We start from the raw sequence: 18,910 nt of genomic DNA, 5'->3' as shown, positions 1-18,910 counted from the left end.
ATCCGTTTTATTGGTTAACTTATAAAAGCATGACGCGTTAACAATTGCTCGTTCTTAAAAAAATTACTTGGAAGTGCTTCAAAACTTGAAACGCAGCCCTTCTCTGACATTCACTAAAAGCAGCTATGTCTTTTTTTCACGCTTCTGCTTGAGTCCGTAAAGAGATACTACTGCTTTCCATAAAGGAATCCATTTGCTCACATTAAAATCTCTCTTAAAGTAACCGCATTTTTTTTTAAGACTCATACAGACATCTGAAGAAGAAGGCAGCTGCTTTAAATAGGAGGCTTGAAGCACTTCTGTCTCATTTCCAAATACAGTAGTGGCCAAAATTGTGGAAACCTTTTTGGGAAAAGTGTATTTTTGAGGTTTGATGGCTAATAACACCATTTTATTGGGGAGTTTCAAGATAATCCTATTCCACTGCTGGAATGGCCTGGGAATAGCCCAGACCTTAACCCAATTGACAATCTATGGTGCCGACTAAACAAACTTGTTAGTCAGAAGCGACCCAGCAATATAACCCAGTTAATAGAAGGAATCATTCAATCTTGGTTTCACATGATAATACTGCAGGACTAAAAGACTTGGTTCGCTCCATGGGAAGACGTTGTAAGGCCGTAACTCATGCTAAAGGTTACCCAACTAAGTATTAACTGACAGGGTGAAAATTTTTGTATATCTCGTTTTTTCTATGGTGATCATTTAATTTAATTTAATTTAATTTATCGCATTTCTATGCCGCCCAACTCCCAAGGGACATTTTTGTACATCTCGTTTTTTTTACGTGTTTCACTTTTCTTCTTTATACTGTAACTGCTATTCTAACAGCAAATCCTTCATAAAAGTTCTTGCCTTACATTCTTGATTAAATTATCTTTCCATTGATCTATAATTTTATGGTAATACTCCCCCCAAAAAAGTGGTGTTATTAGCTAGTTTTAGAAAATACACTTTTCCCAAAAAGGTTTCCACAATTTTGGCCACTACTGTATGCAGAGACCTAATAAATTGGGTTAATCCTGTCTAAATGGTATGGGGAAGCTTCACGGACCTAAAGAGATCACAATATGGGCATATCATATATTCCACTGCGGAGGTGTGCTATTAAAAAAAAAAAACCCAAAACCCTAATAGCTCCTTAGATAAATGAGAAAGGTCTATAGAGATTCTCAGTCATCCAGGTCATGGTTGTCCCAAAGGTGCTTTTAAAGGAGACAACTGGACTTTCTTGTTTTTTCTTTGAAGGCGTTTCGCTTCCCATCCAAGAAGCTTCTTCAGCTCTGACTGGGTGCTTGCTTTAGCGGCGCAATTTGAGATGAACACCTTTCGAACGGTGTGGGAGTATGAACGGATTTCCAGAAAAGCTGGAGACTACAGGAACCATTGGCACTACTCAGGTGACCCTGAGGATCAGGGGTGAGTACTAAATTTTTTTACTACCGGTTCTGTGGGCGTGGCTTATTTTGCGGGAGTGGCTTGATGGTCATGTGACAATTCTTTAGGATTTAGCAGAGGTACTAGTCTACTAGGCTTTTAACTGTTTGCAGAGCTGTACCGGTCTACTCATTTGTTTTTGGAGGCACTGGTCTACCTATTTATTTTTGCAGGCACTGGTCTACTCATTTGTTTTTGGAGGCACTGGTCAACCCATTTATTTTTGCAGGCACTGGTCTACTCATTTGTTTTTGGAGGCACTGGTCTACCCATTTATTTTTGCAGGCACCGGTCTACTCATTTGTTTTTGGAGGCACTGGTCAACCCATTTATTTTTGCAGGCACCGGTCTACTCATTTGTTTTTGGAGGCACTGGTCTACCCATTTATTTTTGCAGGCACCGGTCTACCAGCACACTGCCTTTTAACGCTGATCAGCTGTAGGGCGGCCCTTTGAAGCCCCGCAGCAAGAGTTTAAACAGCTTTTTCCTTCTAGCCGATCAGCTGGGACTCAGGAGGCAGCAATAGATTGGGGATGGGGCCAAATAAAAGGTAAGAATAACGCGGGGGGCGCGGGGGGGCAGAACCAGTTCGGTGACATCATATCGTCACCGCTACCGGCTCGGCGGAACCGGGAGGAACCCACCACTGCTGAGGATACCGTTAAATCTCCAAGTGACCTCAATGACTCTCTCTAAAAGGATGCAAATGACCAGCTGTCTGCAGGGAATTCCCCACAGTCAGACCTGAAGAAGCTTCTTGGAAGGGAAGAGAAACGTCTTCGAAGAAACAAACAAGAAAGTCCAGTTGTCTCCTGAAAAAAGCACCGTTGGGACAACCACGACCTGGACGACTGACAATCTCTACAGACTTTTAGCTATATAATTTGGAATGAACACCCTTTGAATGGTGACGGAATAGGAATGGATTTCCAGAGGAAAAAAAATTGCAGACTACAGGAACCATTTGCACCACTGTGACCCCGAGGACACAGATAAACCTCCAAGGGCTTCAACGGCCCTCTAAAACAAGGCTGTCAAACTGACGTCATTGTCATGTGACGTATCGGGGGCGTGGCTAAACTGGGCGGGGGCGTGGCCAGCACGTGACGCATCCAGTGAGCCGCGAGTTTGACAGCCCTGCTCTAAAAGGATGCAGCTGTCTGCAAGGAATATAAATCCTTCCGCTCCCCACTATCCTGTCAGAGCTGAAGAAGCTTTTTGGATGAGAAGCGAAACGTCTTCAAAAGAAAAAAACAAGAAAGTCCACTTGCCTCCAGAAAAAGCACCCTTGGGACATAAATGAGAGCATCTTTGGGACATAAATGGGACATATTTGTCCCTGCTCAGAAGCAAAGCAGGGACAAAGAAAGGAATAATTGCCCAAGGTAAACATCTGTATTAAATTACTTCTTCTGAATCCTATGGGATTGATAAGAGTCCTGCTCAGGTGGAATGGGACAACTCGCCGCGGCCAACCCACCGCCGCTAACTTGCCGCTGCCAACTCGCCACGGCCAACATGCCGTGGGACAATTCAAAACAATTCAATTTAATTATGTATCATAATTTTTTAAAAAAAATATTTTAATTTTTGTCATTCTCATTTCATTTCGCCTCTCCTTCTGCGCGCTGCCTTTAACGATTCCATTGCGCCATTTCTTCAATATTACGTTAACTCTTCTCCTCGTGCCAAGTTGCCCTGCGGGGAGTCGGCCGTGACGGGTGCCCCCTGTGGCGAGTTCGGCCGACGGGGCAAGCTAGCAGTGGCAAATTGACGGCGGCGAGCTGGCTGTGGTGAGTTGGCGGTAGACACTCCTCCCCCCCCCGCCCGGCTCAGGGTCTCAAACGGAATATGCTTTTGGTGCACCAAACAACTCCAGGAGTATCTGTGTCTTCTCCGGCTCGCCCATTACCTTTGGCCACTCGTGGGCCCTTTGGCGCTCCTGGAGCAGCAGATCCGAGGCACTAGGCTGCGGGGAGTTCCCCTCGTGGGAAGTGGGCAGGGAGAGCAGCGAGGATTCCTCCTCCTCAAACAGCTTCCCGCCACAAGAAGCCTCTTCACCTGGGACAGACAAAAAACGACGAGAAGGTAGGAAGGGATGGAATGAGAAGAAGGGTCTGTGCTCCAGAAGAGGACCCTGAAGAGAAGGACGTGTAGTAGTCCCATCCCAGTAGTAGTAGTCCTCGAGTTACAACAGTTGGCTTAGTGACCGTTCAAAATTACGACTGCACTTACCGTATTTTTTAGACTATAAGATGCACTTTTTTATCTCCCAAAAGGAGGTGAAAATGTCTGTGTGTCTTATAGAGAGAATATTACAGAAGCCCCACCTACCCACCGGCTGTTTTTTGGGCCTCCGCATACCGTGTTTTTGAACCTTTTTTCAGCCCATTTTCAAGGATTTTTTCGGCCTGTTGTTTCTGGAAAAACGGGCCAAAAAAATCCTTGAAAATGGGCCAAAAAAATCCTTCAAAACGGCCAAAAATTCCTCGAAAACGGGCCAAAAAATTCCTTGAAAATAGGCCCAAAGCCTCGAAAACGGGCCGAAAAGAGCCTTGAAAATGGGCCGAATGAAGTCTCGAAAACAGGTCAAAAAAAGCCTCAACAACGGGCTGGGAAAAGCCCGAAAAACTTTTTTTTGGTTGTTTTCCTCTTCTAAATTTAGGTGTATCTTATAGTCCAAAAAATAATGGTTACATTAATTATACTCACATCATTATAATGACATTGTACACAATACAATCATCTTTCAACTTCTAATCCTTTCTTCTACATACCGATTTTAAAATATATATACAGAATATTTTCCCTCTTTCTCATTCCTACCTCTATTCTAAATCTTAACAGCACAAATCTTATGTTACTAAGATTACCAACATTGTCAATATTATCACTATTATTTGGCATCAAAATTAACGACACCCAGATGCCACAGTTTATGTATTCAATACTTATATATATTTAAAGTAAAAAATTATACAAAATAAAAACGGCGCTGAAAAAAAGGGACATGACCGGTTTTTCCCCTCTGCGTCATGTAATATATATGGGTATATACATAATTTTGTTTTCATTTATTTATTTTGTCACATTTATGTAGTGTAAAATTGGAGGTGGTGATCGTTTGAGAGCTGCCTGCAACCAAATTTCATTTTTAATGTATGCCGATTAGTGTACATTTCAAAGTGATAATAAAGTTTATTCTATTCTATTTTCACGCTTATGACCTTTGTAGCATCTCCCAAGAACATGTGATCAGAATTTGGACACTTGGCAAACTGACTCGTATTTATGACAGCTGCAGTGTCCCGGGGTCATGGGGTTATCACCTTTTGTGACCCCTCACACGGGGTCATCACCTTTTGTGACCTTCGGACAAGCGAAGTCCACGGGGGAAACAGATTCAATTAACAGCGGTGTTAATTATTGAACCACTGCAGCAATTCACTTAACGAACGGGACAAGAAAAATCGTAAAATGGGGGGAAAACTCACTTTACAAATGTCTCACTTAGGGGTCAATCGTGGTCATAATTTGAGGACTACCTATACTACGGTGCTAATAGGGGTTTTTTGGGGGGCGTGGCTTTTAAGCAAGCTCATGTACACCCCTTTGCTAAAACTCAATCCAAGCTGGCATTGATTCAATGCTTGGCAGGAGGACCAGCTGAACATCTTCTAGTGTGCTGTTTTACAAGTTCCATAAAAAAAGCGCTAGAATATTTAGAATACTTTGGACATGCGATGCGACACCCGGAAACGGCATACTTCACTTAATCCTTCAAGGAAAGGTTGAAGGAAAACGAAGTCCAGGCAGAAGAAGAACATCATGGCTTCAAAATCTAAGGGACCAGTTTGGACAAAACTCAGCAGCACTTTTTCGCGTGGCTGTTGATAAAAATAGGATTGCCAACGTGATCGCCAACGTCCGATGACGGATATGGCACAAGAAGAAGTTAGTGGACAAACAGTCTGTTACTACAGGGCAGGTAGCTAAATTCTGCGCAGCAGCACAGGGGATTCGTCGGAAACATGCGTCTAATCCACCAGAGTTATTTTACACAACAAACGTGGCAAAAACGTTTGCACTGATTATTCCTTTCCATTTTAGTATTAAACAGATTACGGGCCTCGCTGTTTATGAATTGTAATTTTAGTATAGTTAGACCATATGTAATTGACCGACTAGATTTTATTTTAGATTTTATTTGTTATTTATCATTCTATTCTAGGATTTTTAAATTGGATATTCACTGAGTGTTTTTTATTTGTTCTGGTCTCTGGTCTCTGATTGTAATAAACTATCCTGACTCCTGAGTTTAAAGACTAAAGTTACGTTAGTGGAGAAATAAGGGACAGAAAAGGCTTTTAATAAACTTGCGTGGTAAAAAATACTTAATAGGGAATGCTGTATTTTGTAAAAGACCGTGTTAGAGAAAAACCAGGTACAATCATAAATAAAAACCCTTGGTTTTTAGAGACAAGAATTGCAGATTGATCCAGAAATGATAAGATTTACGACTAAATAAATGAGGCAGGCTACAGATTGATTCAGCCCAGGGGTCGGCAATCTTAAACCCTCAAAGAGCCACAATGGTGTTAACTGGAAGCTCCCTGTTCAATTTTGGAGCCGACCGGAAGTCCGGTTCGCCCACCATAGAGTCTCCTCCTAGTGCGGTGTCCTTTTTCCTCTACCTGTCCTAACCAAAAGCCCTATCAATTGTGGAGCCAACCGGAAAACCCACCCCTTGCCACAGAGTCTCCTCCTGGCACGCCATGCTTCCCCCCCCGCCCCAATCGGAAGCTCCTCTAAAAATTGTGGCACCGATCAGCAACAGGGAGCCGCAGCAGAGGGATCAAAGAGCCACATGCGGCTCCAGAGCCACAGGTGCTGACCCGATTCAGCCACTAACACATCCCACACACGGAAATAAACCGGTATGTATTAGCGACAAATAAACTGGAGTTGGATTCCATAATATGCCTCAGTCAGGACAGTCTATGTTTGGTCTGTTGGTCTATGTTTAAGCTGACTTATCGGATTGTTACGAATTGGGGAAAGGAGAATTCTCCTAAACTCCCTAGAACAGGGGTCTCCAACCTTGGCAACTTTACGACTCGTAGACTTCAACTCCCAGAATTCCTCAGCCAGCTCTGGCAACTTAAAGACTTGTGAACTTCAACTCCCAGGAATTCTGGGAGTTGAAGTCCACAAGTCTTAAAGTTGCTAAAGTTGGAGACCCCTGCCCTAGAAGAGGGGAGAAAAATACAGTTTGGAGAGTCACTGCTCCTATAAAAAGGCAAGTTAAAAACCCTTTCCATCAACAGGCATTTTCTCAGTTTTATTAGAAAGACTTTGGCCAATCCCTTCTGATTTTTTTTAAGCAAGGAAGGCTATTTTCTCCTCAGGAGATGAGAGGGAAAGAAGAAGGGACATCTTGGGGGAAAAAAAAAAACCAGCTCACCCTCACTGTCGTCGGAGCAGCCTGAGGAGGACGAACACGACGATGAAGCAGAAATCTTGCTGAGGTCAAGTTCGGAGTCGGAGTCCTCGGCCGATTCGGGTTTGGGAGGCAAGGCGAGCGGCTGCGGTGGAGCAGGTGGCTCATTCAAAGGTGGAGCGAGGAGCAGGGGGGACGGAGCAGCCGCCGTGCTGACCCCCGGAAGGGGTAGACCTGTAGGCTGAGCTGGCCCCGGGGGCGGAAGAGGGGGTGTCCCTGTGCCCCCTGCCCGACTGTGCAGGTGGCTGAGCCGAGCCGCCAGGAAAGAAAAGTCTGGGTCCTGCATGATGGTGGTGTCGGTTTGGCTCAGACCATGGCGGGCCACTCCCCGCAGCAGCTCTCCGTCATGGCGCCCGCACTGCCACCACGGTGGCATCTCGGGCCCAGGAGACTGGCACAGGGCAAGGCGCTCCTCCAAGAGGGGATGGCACAGCACTTGCTCCCGCAGACGGCGCAGGAGATCAATGCGGTACAGGGTGCGGGAGGCCCGCTCTTCCGTGATGGGTTCGATAAACAGGGTGGGGTCTGGAGACTCTGGAGAGGGAAGGGAAAACCGAGTGAATCTGGAATCGTTCTACTTCTCGCTCTTTTCCTCAGTTGTTTTCTCTTCTATTCCACCCCATCCCTCCTGGCCCACTGCCTGAACCTCTTATAGCAGGGGGCCCCACCCCTCAGTCCATGAACCGGTACCGGTCCACGCCATGCCAGCAACTGGTCCACACAAACAAGTGAAGCCCCATCCAGGGGAAGCAGGCAGGACACAAAACTACGCTCCGTCCAGTCCATGGGAAAAACCACTCTCCATGGAACTGGTCCCTGGTGCCCAAAAGGTTGGGGCCCGCTGCCTAATAGCACCAGTTCTCTATTTTAGCAACTTTAAGAGGTGCAGAATTTAATTCCAGTAAGCGGCTGGAATTCTGGGAGCTGAAATCCACCCATATTGAAGCTGCTGAGGTTGAGAAACACTGCTTTATGGCTGGAGTCCCAATGGGCTGCAGTGCCGGGCTGCAGCCCGTTCCAGGGACCAGTTCTGTGGGAAAAGGTTTTTTCCGTGGATCGGAAGGGGTGTGGTTTCATGTGCTGCCTGCATCCCGTGGGTGGGGTCTTTCTTTCTTTCTTTCTCTCATCCTTCCTCTTTATTTTCTTTCTTTCCTACCTTCCTTCTCTCTATCTTTCAATCTTGCTTCTTCCTGTCTTCCCTCCTCCTCTCCGCTCCCCTACCTTTCCTTCTTTCTTTCTTTCCTTCCTTCCTATCTCTCAATCTTGCTTCATGTGTTCCCTTCTCTCCGCTCCCCTACTTTCCTTCTTCCTTCCTTCCTCTTTCCTTCCTTCCTTTCTTTCTTTCTTTCTTTCTTTCTTTCTTTCTTTCTTTTTCTTTCTCTCTCTCTCTCTCCACCCTTCCTTTCTTTTTCTTTCTTTCTGTCTCTCTCCTTCCTTCCATCTCTCCCACACTCCCGTCCCTCTTGTCTCTTTTCCTTCCTCCTCTCTTCCACTCTTTTCTTCCTTCCTTTTCTTTCTTCCACACTCCCTCCTTCCTCCACTCCATCTTTCTTTTCCTTCCCTCCTTTTTTCTTTTTCTTCCTCCCTCTTTCTTTCTTTCTTTCTTCTTTCTTTCCTCTTTCTTTCTTTCTTTCTTTCTTTCCCTTCCTTCTTTCTCTCTCCCCTTCCTTCCTTCCTTTCTTTTTCTTTCCTGTCTATCTGTCTATGTCTTTCTTTCTTTCTTTGTCTTTCTTTCTCTCTTTTTCTTTTCCTTCCTTCTCTCCCTCCCTCCCTCCTTCCTCACCCCCCCCTCCCGCTGACCTCTTTGCCAGTCTGCCCAGTCAGAAAGGTTGGAGACCACTGATTTACGGCTTACTTTGAGACTTGTCCCCGAGACCCTCTATGTTCCAATGTGATCGGAATTAGAAAGCCCGATTCATTCCCACTGATCTCCAAAGATCATGGACAAGACTCACGGGCTCTTTCAAACAATACCAACGGGCAGTTTATTGTTATTTTTTTTTTAAAGTGAAATGTAGATCAATCTTTAGATGAAGTATTGGATTGATCTAATGAGACGTATTGAGAATACCTCTAATGAGAAAAATCTATCATTTTCTATTTGAAGATCCATGTGAGTACAAATTTTGATCTTGCATATCACAAGGATTTGAACAGATACTCTGGCAGAAGGGAACGACTTAATTCAAGAGTAGTATATATAGAGAATCTATAAGAGTGACTTCCCAGCCTCACTCGCAGTGAGTTAAACAGGGTAAAGTCTATTTGCAGGCTTTGAAAAACTGCTTTTCAGAGTTCTCTAAATTGTCCCTGATTAGAAAAGCTGCTAATTGACTTTGCTATCTCTTGATTGTTCACGTCCGTGTTTTTTCTCCATTCCTTTCTCAGTCTTCTGAAACAATTTAGAAGAACTACTTGGGAGGTCACAAGAGTATAGTCTATTCTGGGGGTGCTATTCAACAGGTTCTGGAGAACCGGTAGCGGAAATTTTGAGTAGTCCAGAGAACTGGCAAATACCACCTCTGGCTGGTCCCAGAGTGGGGTGGGAATGGAGATTTTGCAATATCCTTCCCCCAGGAGTAAGGGAGGGAATGGGGATTTTGCAGTATCCTTCCCCTGGAGTGGGGTGGGAATGGAGATTTTGCAATATCCTTCCCCTGCCATGCCCACAGATCCGGTAGTAAAAAAAAATTTGAATTCCACCACTGGCCTATTCACTTCTGTTGATTAAAGCAATCTCTTCATTTTTAAAGCTTCAATCTTAACTCCCCCCCTCAAAAAAGTTGCAACTGCTTTTAGAGTTGCATTCACTTTTAACGAGTGGTTCCTAAATGCTTCTCAGGCTCATGCAGAAGCCGGAGGAAAGAGAGATATTGTAAAATGGAGAAATAAAAAAAGTCGGGACCTTGATATTAAATATTTAATAAATTGCAAAAAAAAAAAAAAAAAAGGGGAGGGGAGGGGGGGCTGAGTACATATTCATATTAGATCTGTTTTTCTTCAAGTTCTTTTCAAATCCACATGGCATTAATAAATACCGTGTTTCGCCCCCAAAATAAGACCGGGTCTTATATTAATTTTTGCTCCAAGAGACGCATTAGGGCTTATTTTCTAGTTAGGTCTTATTTTTTTTGGGGGGGGGAAATAAAGTACTAAATGCCTCTGTCTGCTGACAATCTTAACTGGGGCTTATTTTTGGGGTAGGGCTTATATTACGAGCATCCTGAAAAATCATGCTAGGGCTTATTTTCTGGTTGGGTCTTATTTTCGGGGAAACAGGGTACAATGACTATAAAAAGATTTTCACCCAGTTGCGAATGGCACACCAGGCCAACCGTGGCTGACCGCAAAAAACATCAGAAACAAAAACTTAATTTACCCTAAAACCAGGGGTGAAATGCTCCCAGTTCGGACCGGATTGCCTGATCCAGTAGCAATGGAGGCGGGTGGTTCGGAGAACCGGTAGCAAAAATCCCTGCCCTCCCCATGCCCAGCTGAGCTGCACAATCATCAGAGACTTTTTTTTTAACTTTTAAAAGCATTTTTTTTACAACCTCTTCCACCGAAAAATTGCTTTTAAAAGTAAAAAAAAAAGAGCCTCTGATGATCGTGCGGCTCAGCTGGGATCGTCAAAGGCTTTTAAAAGCATTTTTTCTACAACTTCTTCAGCAATTGTAGAAAAAATGCTTTCAAAAGGCTCTGACGATCCCAGCTGAGTTGCCTGATTGGCAGAGGCTTTTTTTCTTTTAAATGCCTCTGATGATCCAAGATGAGCTTCCTGATCGTCAGAGGCTTTTAAAAGAAAAAAATTCTCTGCCGATCAGGCAACGCAGCTGGGATCGTCAGAGCCTTTTGAAAGCATTTTTTTACAACCTCTTCGCCGAAGAGGTTGTAGAAGAAATGGTTTTAAAAGTAAAAAAAAAAAAAAATTGGCCACACCCACCCAGTCACATTACCCCCCACTACCACCACCAAGCACGTCCACAGAACCGGTAGTAACGAACTTTAGAATTCACCACTGCCTAAAACAATATGAACAAGTCCATCGAATCAGTGGAATCAAGCTCAATTCAAGAGGGGTTTTTTTCCCCAACTTCCTGGCACTACTCAAAATTGTGGAGCTGTCTGTCCCATTCATAATTCTTGAGTCGGATGCTAGGTCTAAATTTTCAGCAATTAAACTGGGAAGAGGACTCAAGAGATTTAGATCAGACGTTGCTAACCCTATAACCCAGTGCTCAGGCCAGGGGTGGGTTCTACTTAACTTTACTACCAGTTCGCCACCGGATCGCTTGCATGCGTGCCTTGCTTCTGCGCATGCGCAGATCGCTGATGACGACATCCGGGGCGGTGGGTGGGGCCTCCCACTGGTTTTATTAATGGTTCCTCCGAACTGGTCCGAACCGGGGGCAACCCACCAATTAACTCAGGCTAATCCTAAAGATTTTCTACCCATTCCAAACTCCGCTACTAACCATCACTTGCAGCGGGAGGAAGGCGGCACACCTGTCGACACATGGCCACAAAACCGTGAAAATATTTGGCTAGGCTTTCATCGGTCTTCTTGTCTAAGCGGGCAAGGGTCCGAAACCGACTCCAGTGGAACCGCATCGTGTCTGGATCATATTCCACTCCGAACGTGGAAACCACGCGATAGAAGTCCGACTGCTCACGACGTGTCCACCTTTGGATACAAAAGACCGTTGGAACTACTTTCATGGCACACTGAACCAATTGGCAACACGGTCTTGCCTGCTGCTGATTGGCTAAACCAGCGTTTCCCAAACTTGACCTTTCGAAGATGTATGGACTTCAACCAGGCATACTGGTTGGGGAATTCTGGGAATTGAAGTCCATGCATCTTAAAATAGCCAAGTTTGGGAAACACTGGGCTAAACGAATCGCCCGACTTTTGTCTAGAATGCCCCAGCAAACAAAAATGGAGAAGGAACGGTTCTTCCCTTCTTTTTTACTTTTCTCTGTACAGTGATCAGCTAGTTTGGACTAAGGCAGGGGTCTGCAACCTTAAACACTCAAAGAGCCATTTGGACCCCTTTCCCACAGAAAAGAAAACACCGGGAGCCACAAAACCTGGATGGGCATGGCCAACTCGACGTCACTCACTTCCTCCAGTCACATGACACCCCTTAGCCATGCCTACCCAGTCATTAGGACAGAGAACCGGTTGTTAAAAAACACCGGGAATCACAAAACTCTTTTGACATCTCTCCCTCCCTCCTCTCTCCCTCTCTCTCCCCCTCTCTCTGTATCTCTCTATGTCTGTCTCTTTCCCACTCTCTCTGTATCTCTCTGTCTCTGCTCTGGCTGCTTCTCCATCCCCCACCGTTGCCCTTACCTTCTGAGGCCAGGCAAGGAGTTACTGGGAGTGGAAGGAGAGGGGCTGGGCCAGCCAGTGGCGGGATCACTTGACATGGGAGCCACAGCAGAGGGCCCAAAATGCCGCATGTGGCTCCAGAGCCACAGGTTGCAGACACCTGGACTAAGGCAAGGCAACTGACTCAACAACTCTGTGACTGATGATGTAGAAGAAGAGCGGATAGAGCTGGAGGGTAACGTCAAGCAAGTCATCAGCCTAGAATCATTACATTCCCACAAATGGTCCCACGTCTAACCCTTCTTGAAACCCTTCTTGAATCCCGTTATCAGGCTCCAACTCAGTACAAGTAGTTTTTGACTTACAACAGTTCATTTAGTGACCATTCAAAGCTCCAACGGCACTGAAAAAAGTCACTTATGACCATTTCTCCCAGATATGACCTTTGTAGCGTACCCACAATCATGTGAACCTCATGTGAAAATCATCGTGTGAAATTCAGATGCTTGGAAGTTGGTTCGTACTTATGACCATTGCTGTGTCCCAAGGTCACGGGATCCCCTTTTGCGACCTTCTGACAGGAAAAGTCAATGGGGAAGCCAGATTCACTTAACAACCGGGTTCCTAACTTCAGTGATTCACTGAACAGCTGCAGCAAGAAAAGTCGTAAACTGGGGCAAAACGCACTTTACAAATGTCTCACTTAACAACCTACACCTTGGGCTTAATTGTGGTTGTAGGCCGAGGATCACCTGTATCGAAGTTTAGCTCACTAGATTCTTTTGCAAGGGCTTGAGCAATAAATCTTAACCGCAATTTAACGTACAGTCCCGATTCTTTGTGAGGAATTTAGTCGCAGGTTCAAGTACCGTATTTTTCCATCTATAAGATGTCCCATGTATAGGACGCCCCCATGTTTCATGTAGAGTCAGTAAGCAAGCAAGCACACTACAAGCCATCCCCGTGCAGAAGCCAGCTTATTAGAACAGGAAATGCATCACAGGAACAATCGAGATGAAACCTAGACTGGCAATGTGATACAGGAAACAACTACAATAGAGAGGAACGATAGAGCTGGAGGATGGGGATGGGCCACACCTTTATTCCTTGGCCTCTCGTGCATAAGACGCTCCTCCATTTTCAAGTAAATACCGTATTTTTCGGACTATAAGGTGCACTTTTTTGTCTCCCAAAAGGGGGTGAAAATATCTGTGTGTCTTCTAGACCGAATATTGCTGAAGCGCCGCCCAGCTGTTTTTTGGCCTGCGCACACCCTGTTTTGGGGCCTTTTTCAGGCTTTTTTTCAGCCCGTTTTCGAGGATTTTTTCAGCCCGTTTTGGGGGCTTTTCCCGGCCCGTTTTCGAGGATTTTTTCAGCCCATTTTCCAAAACAAAAGGCCGAAATAGCCTCAAAAACAGGCTGAGAAAAGCCTCAAAAACGGATCAAAAAAAAGCCTCAAAAACGGGCAAAAATAGCGTCGAAAACAGGCCGAAGAAAGGTTGGAAAAGGGCCCGAAAATGGGCCGCGTGGAGGCAAAAAAAAATTTTTTTTTGTTCTTTTCCTCTTCTAAATTTAGCTGCATCTTAAAGTCAGGTGCGTTTTATAGTCCGAAAAATACGGTATTGTAAAGAAAAAGTAGCATCTTATACACAGAAAAATACGGTATCTCTCCTTACCCAGCTTCTCCCAAAGAAAGGGGACGAGAGAACCGTACAAAGCAGGACCCAAAGATTACCTCTGCTGCTTCTCTCGACGCACCATCTCCTTCAGCTTGAAGGCGGCCTCGCAACGCCGGCGACGCCGATCCCCCCGCTCCGCGGCCTCCATCTTCAGTTGCTCGCGCTTGTAGCTCCGCTGGAAGGCCGTGATTAGTCGCCGCAAACGGGCGGTAAGCGCAGAGGCTGGAGGCCAGAAAAGATTCCCTGGCTGACCTAGAGAATGATGACAGGGATGGCCAAGTGACTCTTGGTGATCCTTCCAGGCCACCACTTGATCCTCTTCTCAAGGTAGAGATACAGATTACAGATGAAGAGAGTTGGAAGGGACCTTGTAGGTCATCTAGTCCAACCCCTCCCCCGGCCTAAGCAGGAGACCCTACACCATTTCTGACAGATGGCAGTCCAGTATCTTCTTCAAAGCCTCCAGTAATGAAGCTACCACAACCTCTGAAGGCGACTTCTGTTCCATTGGTTGATTGCTCTCGCTGTCAGAAAATTTCTCCTTATTTCCAGGTTGAATCTCTCCTTGATCAGTTTCCATTCATTATTCCTTGGCTGGCCTTTAGGTGCCTTGGAAAATAGCTCGATCCCTTCTGCTCTGTGGCAGCCCCTCAAATATTGGAAGATTCTTATCATGTCTCCCCTGGTCCTTCTCTTCACTAGACTAACCATGCCCAGTTCCTGCAACCGTTCATCGTATGTTTTCACCTCCAGTCCCCTAATCGTCTTGGTTGCTCTTCTCTGCACTCTTTCTAGAGTCTCAGTATCTTTTTTATAGTGTGGTGACCAAAACTGGATGCAGTATTCTAGGTGTGGTCTTACTATGGCTTTATTTTTATTTATTTTTTTTGTCTTTTAATGACCCCATAATCCCTTACATTGGGGTGGAGTTGGAGCAACCGAATGGAGCTGAGGGTTTACTGGCCGGATGCCCTTCCTGTTGCCAATGTGGAGTTCGCAGCAGATGATTACTCATTGTGCCGAGAGAGAGAAATATCTGCCGCTACCTAGGATTGAACTCACAGCCTCCTGATTGTGAGGTGAGAGCTCCACCTCTAAGACCACTGCACCACTCTTATTACGGCTTTGTATAATTACCTTCCTCCCCGTCCACCACCGATATGTCTTCATCCATCATCATTAGTGCTTCGCCCTGGAATGGAGAAATTAGTGCTATTAAGCTGAATTGCCAAGTACCCTTATAGTCGGGGATGATGGTTTTGCTGGCCTAAGAGTCACACGTTTGCATTACTTGTGGAAACAGGATCCGGCTGATGAAAACATGGAAGCAGACGGACGTTTTCGAACGTTTCCCCCATGTTTCTCCATAACTCAAATTTCCCAAAGGAAAAAAAATATCGTTCCCATTAGTTTGTTTTGCAAGACGTGAAATAGCCTTTTTTGCCTTTAAAACTTCCCTCAGGCACCCCAAAAAGTATGGCTGGGGTGGGGGTGAGGAAGCAGCTACAAGCTACTTTCCCCTTGTTTAGTACATCTGTATGTACTGTATTTTTTGGACTATATGAAGCATATAGTGCTCCCTAATTTTAGGGAGGGGGAAGTTTTTGGCCTCCACGCGCCACATTTTTGGCCATTTTTTTGACCATTTTCCAGCCTTTTTTTGGCCCATTTTCAAGGCTTTTTTTGGCCTGTTTCTTCAAAAAAAAAAAAAAAAAGGCCTGAAAAAAGCCTCAAAAACGAGCTGAAAAAAGCTGGAAAAGGCTGAAAAAAGGCTTGAAAACAGGCTGAAAAAAGCCTCAAAAACAGGCCAAAAAAGCTACAAAAATGGACTGAACCCCCCCCCTCAAAAACAGGCAAAAAAACCCCTAAAAAACGGGCCAAAAAAAGGCCTGAAAAAGGGCGAAAAAAGGCCCGAAAATGGGGTGTGCGAAGCCCAGAAAAATGGACTGGAAAAAAAACCCCCCTCAAAAACAGGCGAAAAAAAGCCTAAAAAACGGGCCAAAAAAGGCCCGAAAATGGGGCGTGCGAAGCCCAGAAAAACAGCCAGCGTGTGGGCTGGGCTTCGGCAATATTCAGTCTATAAGACATGCAGACATTTTCACCCACTTTTGGGAGACAAAAAAGTGTGTCTTATAGTCTGAAAAATTTGATAGTTTAATTCATCCCAAAGGACGTTTGTGGAGATTTTCAGTCATCTAGGTCGTAATTTTTCAAAAGGCAACCGGATAGGGTTCCCTCGCCCTTCCCCTCAAAGGAAGAAGAAAAAAAGGTTTTGCTTTTCATCCAAGAAGCTTCATCGGTTCTGGCAGGAAGCTGGGGACAATGAAAGGATTACTTCTGATGGGATTTTTTTTTGGAGGGGCGGGAGGGTTGGAAGCATTGACCAGAGGACTGCAAAGAAATATGATCCTTCCAACCTCCACACATACCCCACAAAAAATCCTGTCAGATCTGTAATTTTTCCATCTCTCCTCCTGCCAGAAGCAATGAAGCTTTTCTTGGATGAGAAGCAAAACTTCTTTTTCTTCCTTGGAGGAAAAAAACAAACAAACACCCAGACAGCCCAACTGCCTTTTGAAAAAAGCACCTTTGAGATTCCGAAGGATATTCTTTTCTTTTTTTAAACAACAGTTTATTTATACATTTTCTCTATACATACATAAGGGCTTTGTGAACAGCATATTGTCTGGATCAATTTGCTTACCTAATAGTACTTTTCCAGTTCCTAAATTTCTACCTCTATTGTCCAACCATTGATAAAACAAGTTCCCATATTTGAAAATATTCCGTATCTTCTTTTTCTTTTATCTTTAATGTCAATCTGTCCATTTCTGCATTGTCTAGTATTTTTTTTTTTAATTACATCTTCTTCTGTAGGTGTTTCTTCATTTTTCCAGTACTGTGCGAATACCGAAGGATATTCTAATATTCAAATGCATTGGGGAGAATCTGGGCATATCTGTTGCGGCCCACCAGCGGAGCTGGCAGCAGATTCGGACAGTGAGGAGGTTGGGGAGGAACATGGGCCAGTCCTGGAGTCTGGGAAAAGCTCTGATGAGGACTCTGCGTCGGAGGCAGAGAGGGGGCCAGGGCCGTATGCCAGTTATCAGCTGCCTTTGGAGTCAGACATCAGTGGGGCAGAAGAACAGATGGAGCCTGTTCCCAGTGTGCGCATGAGCAGATTTGCCAGGCGAAGGGAACAGCTAAGGAACAAGGGTCGACTTGGGAGTAAGGCCACAGGTAGACGATGAATGGCCCCTCCCAGAGGGAATAAAAGAGAAGCAAAAGGGGGAAGATATCAGCCTGGCAGCTCTCCAAGCCAGATAAGGTTCGTGACTGTAAATTCACCCTTGAAAGACTTTGCTGAATGTGAAAGAGGGAAATTCACAATAATTTAATAAAAAGGGATTTTTGTTGGGATAAGGAGTCTGCTTCATGGTTTGGGAACGCCTAGATCAGAACAATATCCACAGATCGCGCAACTACCATTCCCAGCCTGCCTCCCTATAAGTCTTAATGGCAAAGGATGCTGGGAGGAGTATTTCAGCTACAACGGAAGGGTCATAGGTTCCCCGCACATGTTCCAAAGCACATCCTTGACATCTTTGCGGTCGCGTGCCAAAAGTGGGGGGAGGACGTGGGGGTCATGCACGCGCATGCCCACACCCATAATGCAATGCCTCCCACGTGCCCCGCCCCCCTGCACATGTGCACAACCTCCCTGTTTCCCTCGCATGTGTGAGCGCCCCCCACGCTCCATCCACCCCCAGCACATAGGTGTGACACCCCGTGTTGTGTCACCCCCCCCCGCGGCCCGTTTTGGGCCTGGCAAGCCTCCCTTAAGCTTCCTGGGACCAAAAACTCCGAACGTGGAAACCACGCGATAGAAGTCCGACTGCTCACGCCATGTCCACCTTCAGATACATAAGACCGTTGGAACTCCTTTCATGGCGCACTGAACCAATTGGCAACGCGGTCTTGCCTGCTGCTGATTGGCTGAACGAATTGCCTGATTTTTCTCCAGAATGCCCCAGCAAACAATCAAACAAACAAACAAAAAAAAAATGGAGAAGGAACGGTTCTTCCCTTCTTTTTTACTTTTCTCTGTACAGTGATCAGCTAGTTTGGACTAAGGCAAGGCAACTAACTCAACAACTCTGCGACTGATGATGTTGGGGAAGAGCGGATAGAGCTGGAGGGTGGCGTCAAGCAAGTCATCAGCCTAGAATCATTACGTTCCCACAAATGATCCCAGGTCTAACCCTTCTTGAATCCCGTGGACCCTTATCAGGCTCCAACTCCCTAAAGCCTCCTGCGTCCAAAAACGGGCCGCCGGGGGAGGGGGTCACACGCCCCCGCACCCCGTTTTGGTGCGCCGCTCCCCCTGCACATGCCGATGTGAGACCCCCCACCCCACACATGCGTGTATCTCCCGCATGCGTCCTGCCCCCGCATCGGAGACCTGAAAATCAGATGGCCGGCGAGATGCGCGTGCACATGCGCAGTGGAGCTGAGCTGGACGACGGCTTCCGTGACCGCAGAGAGGGCTCTGCGTGCCACCTGTGGCACGCGTGCCACAGGTTTGTCATCACAGAGCTATATTAACAGTGCAATTAGGTTTAGGGCCTTACCTCTTCATCGTGTTCCTTGGCAGGGGCTCCGACCGGTTTGTATTCCGGATCCTCGCAGTCCTTGTCAAAATCCACCCTGTCAATGACACAAGAACCAGTCAATTATTTCTGTAGAAATCCCCGCATCCTTTCCCCCGCTTTCTAGACACACCTCAGGACTTCCTTTGAGAAGCAATTTTAACTCACAGACACCCGAGTTCAAGGGCCAGTGGTCCCCCTCGGTGCCTCGGTATTAGCATGGCGAGTCATCATAGGTGTGCGTCCGACCCACCGCCCCGATCTTCCCCCGTGCCCCCTAGCCTTGGGAATGGCTCAACTCGACCCCAA

At 45.8% G+C, this 18,910-nt stretch overlaps 1 protein-coding gene and 1 non-coding gene across 2 annotated transcripts in view; both read right to left on the bottom strand.

The window, feature by feature from the left end:
- The window catches only part of CHD8 (chromodomain helicase DNA binding protein 8), a 141,131-nt gene that overhangs the window by 9,715 nt on the left and 112,506 nt on the right, over positions 1–18,910 (bottom strand). Inside the window, exons 30-35 of the mRNA XM_070954471.1 lie at positions 18,584–18,659; positions 15,090–15,144; positions 14,009–14,204; positions 11,414–11,622; positions 6,903–7,472; positions 3,351–3,499 (exon numbers count right to left, since the gene is read on the bottom strand). Of these exons, the coding sequence (XP_070810572.1) occupies positions 3,351–3,499; positions 6,903–7,472; positions 11,414–11,622; positions 14,009–14,204; positions 15,090–15,144; positions 18,584–18,659 (1,255 nt within the window). The remainder of the gene's footprint in view (positions 1–3,350; positions 3,500–6,902; positions 7,473–11,413; positions 11,623–14,008; positions 14,205–15,089; positions 15,145–18,583; positions 18,660–18,910) is intronic.
- Positions 18,731–18,840, bottom strand: LOC139325013 (small nucleolar RNA U6-53/MBII-28). Its single transcript, XR_011601075.1, has one exon. It is a non-coding gene; the product is annotated as a small nucleolar RNA U6-53/MBII-28 (small nucleolar RNA).

The sequence above is a fragment of the Pituophis catenifer genome, unplaced genomic scaffold (assembly GCF_029215685.1).
Source record: "Pituophis catenifer annectens isolate HBS135680 unplaced genomic scaffold, rPitCat1.0.hap2 SCAF_15, whole genome shotgun sequence".
Taxonomy (NCBI): domain Eukaryota; kingdom Metazoa; phylum Chordata; class Lepidosauria; order Squamata; family Colubridae; genus Pituophis; species Pituophis catenifer.
Note: the sequence above shows the minus strand (reverse complement) of the source record. Positions and strands in the feature narration are given on the sequence as shown.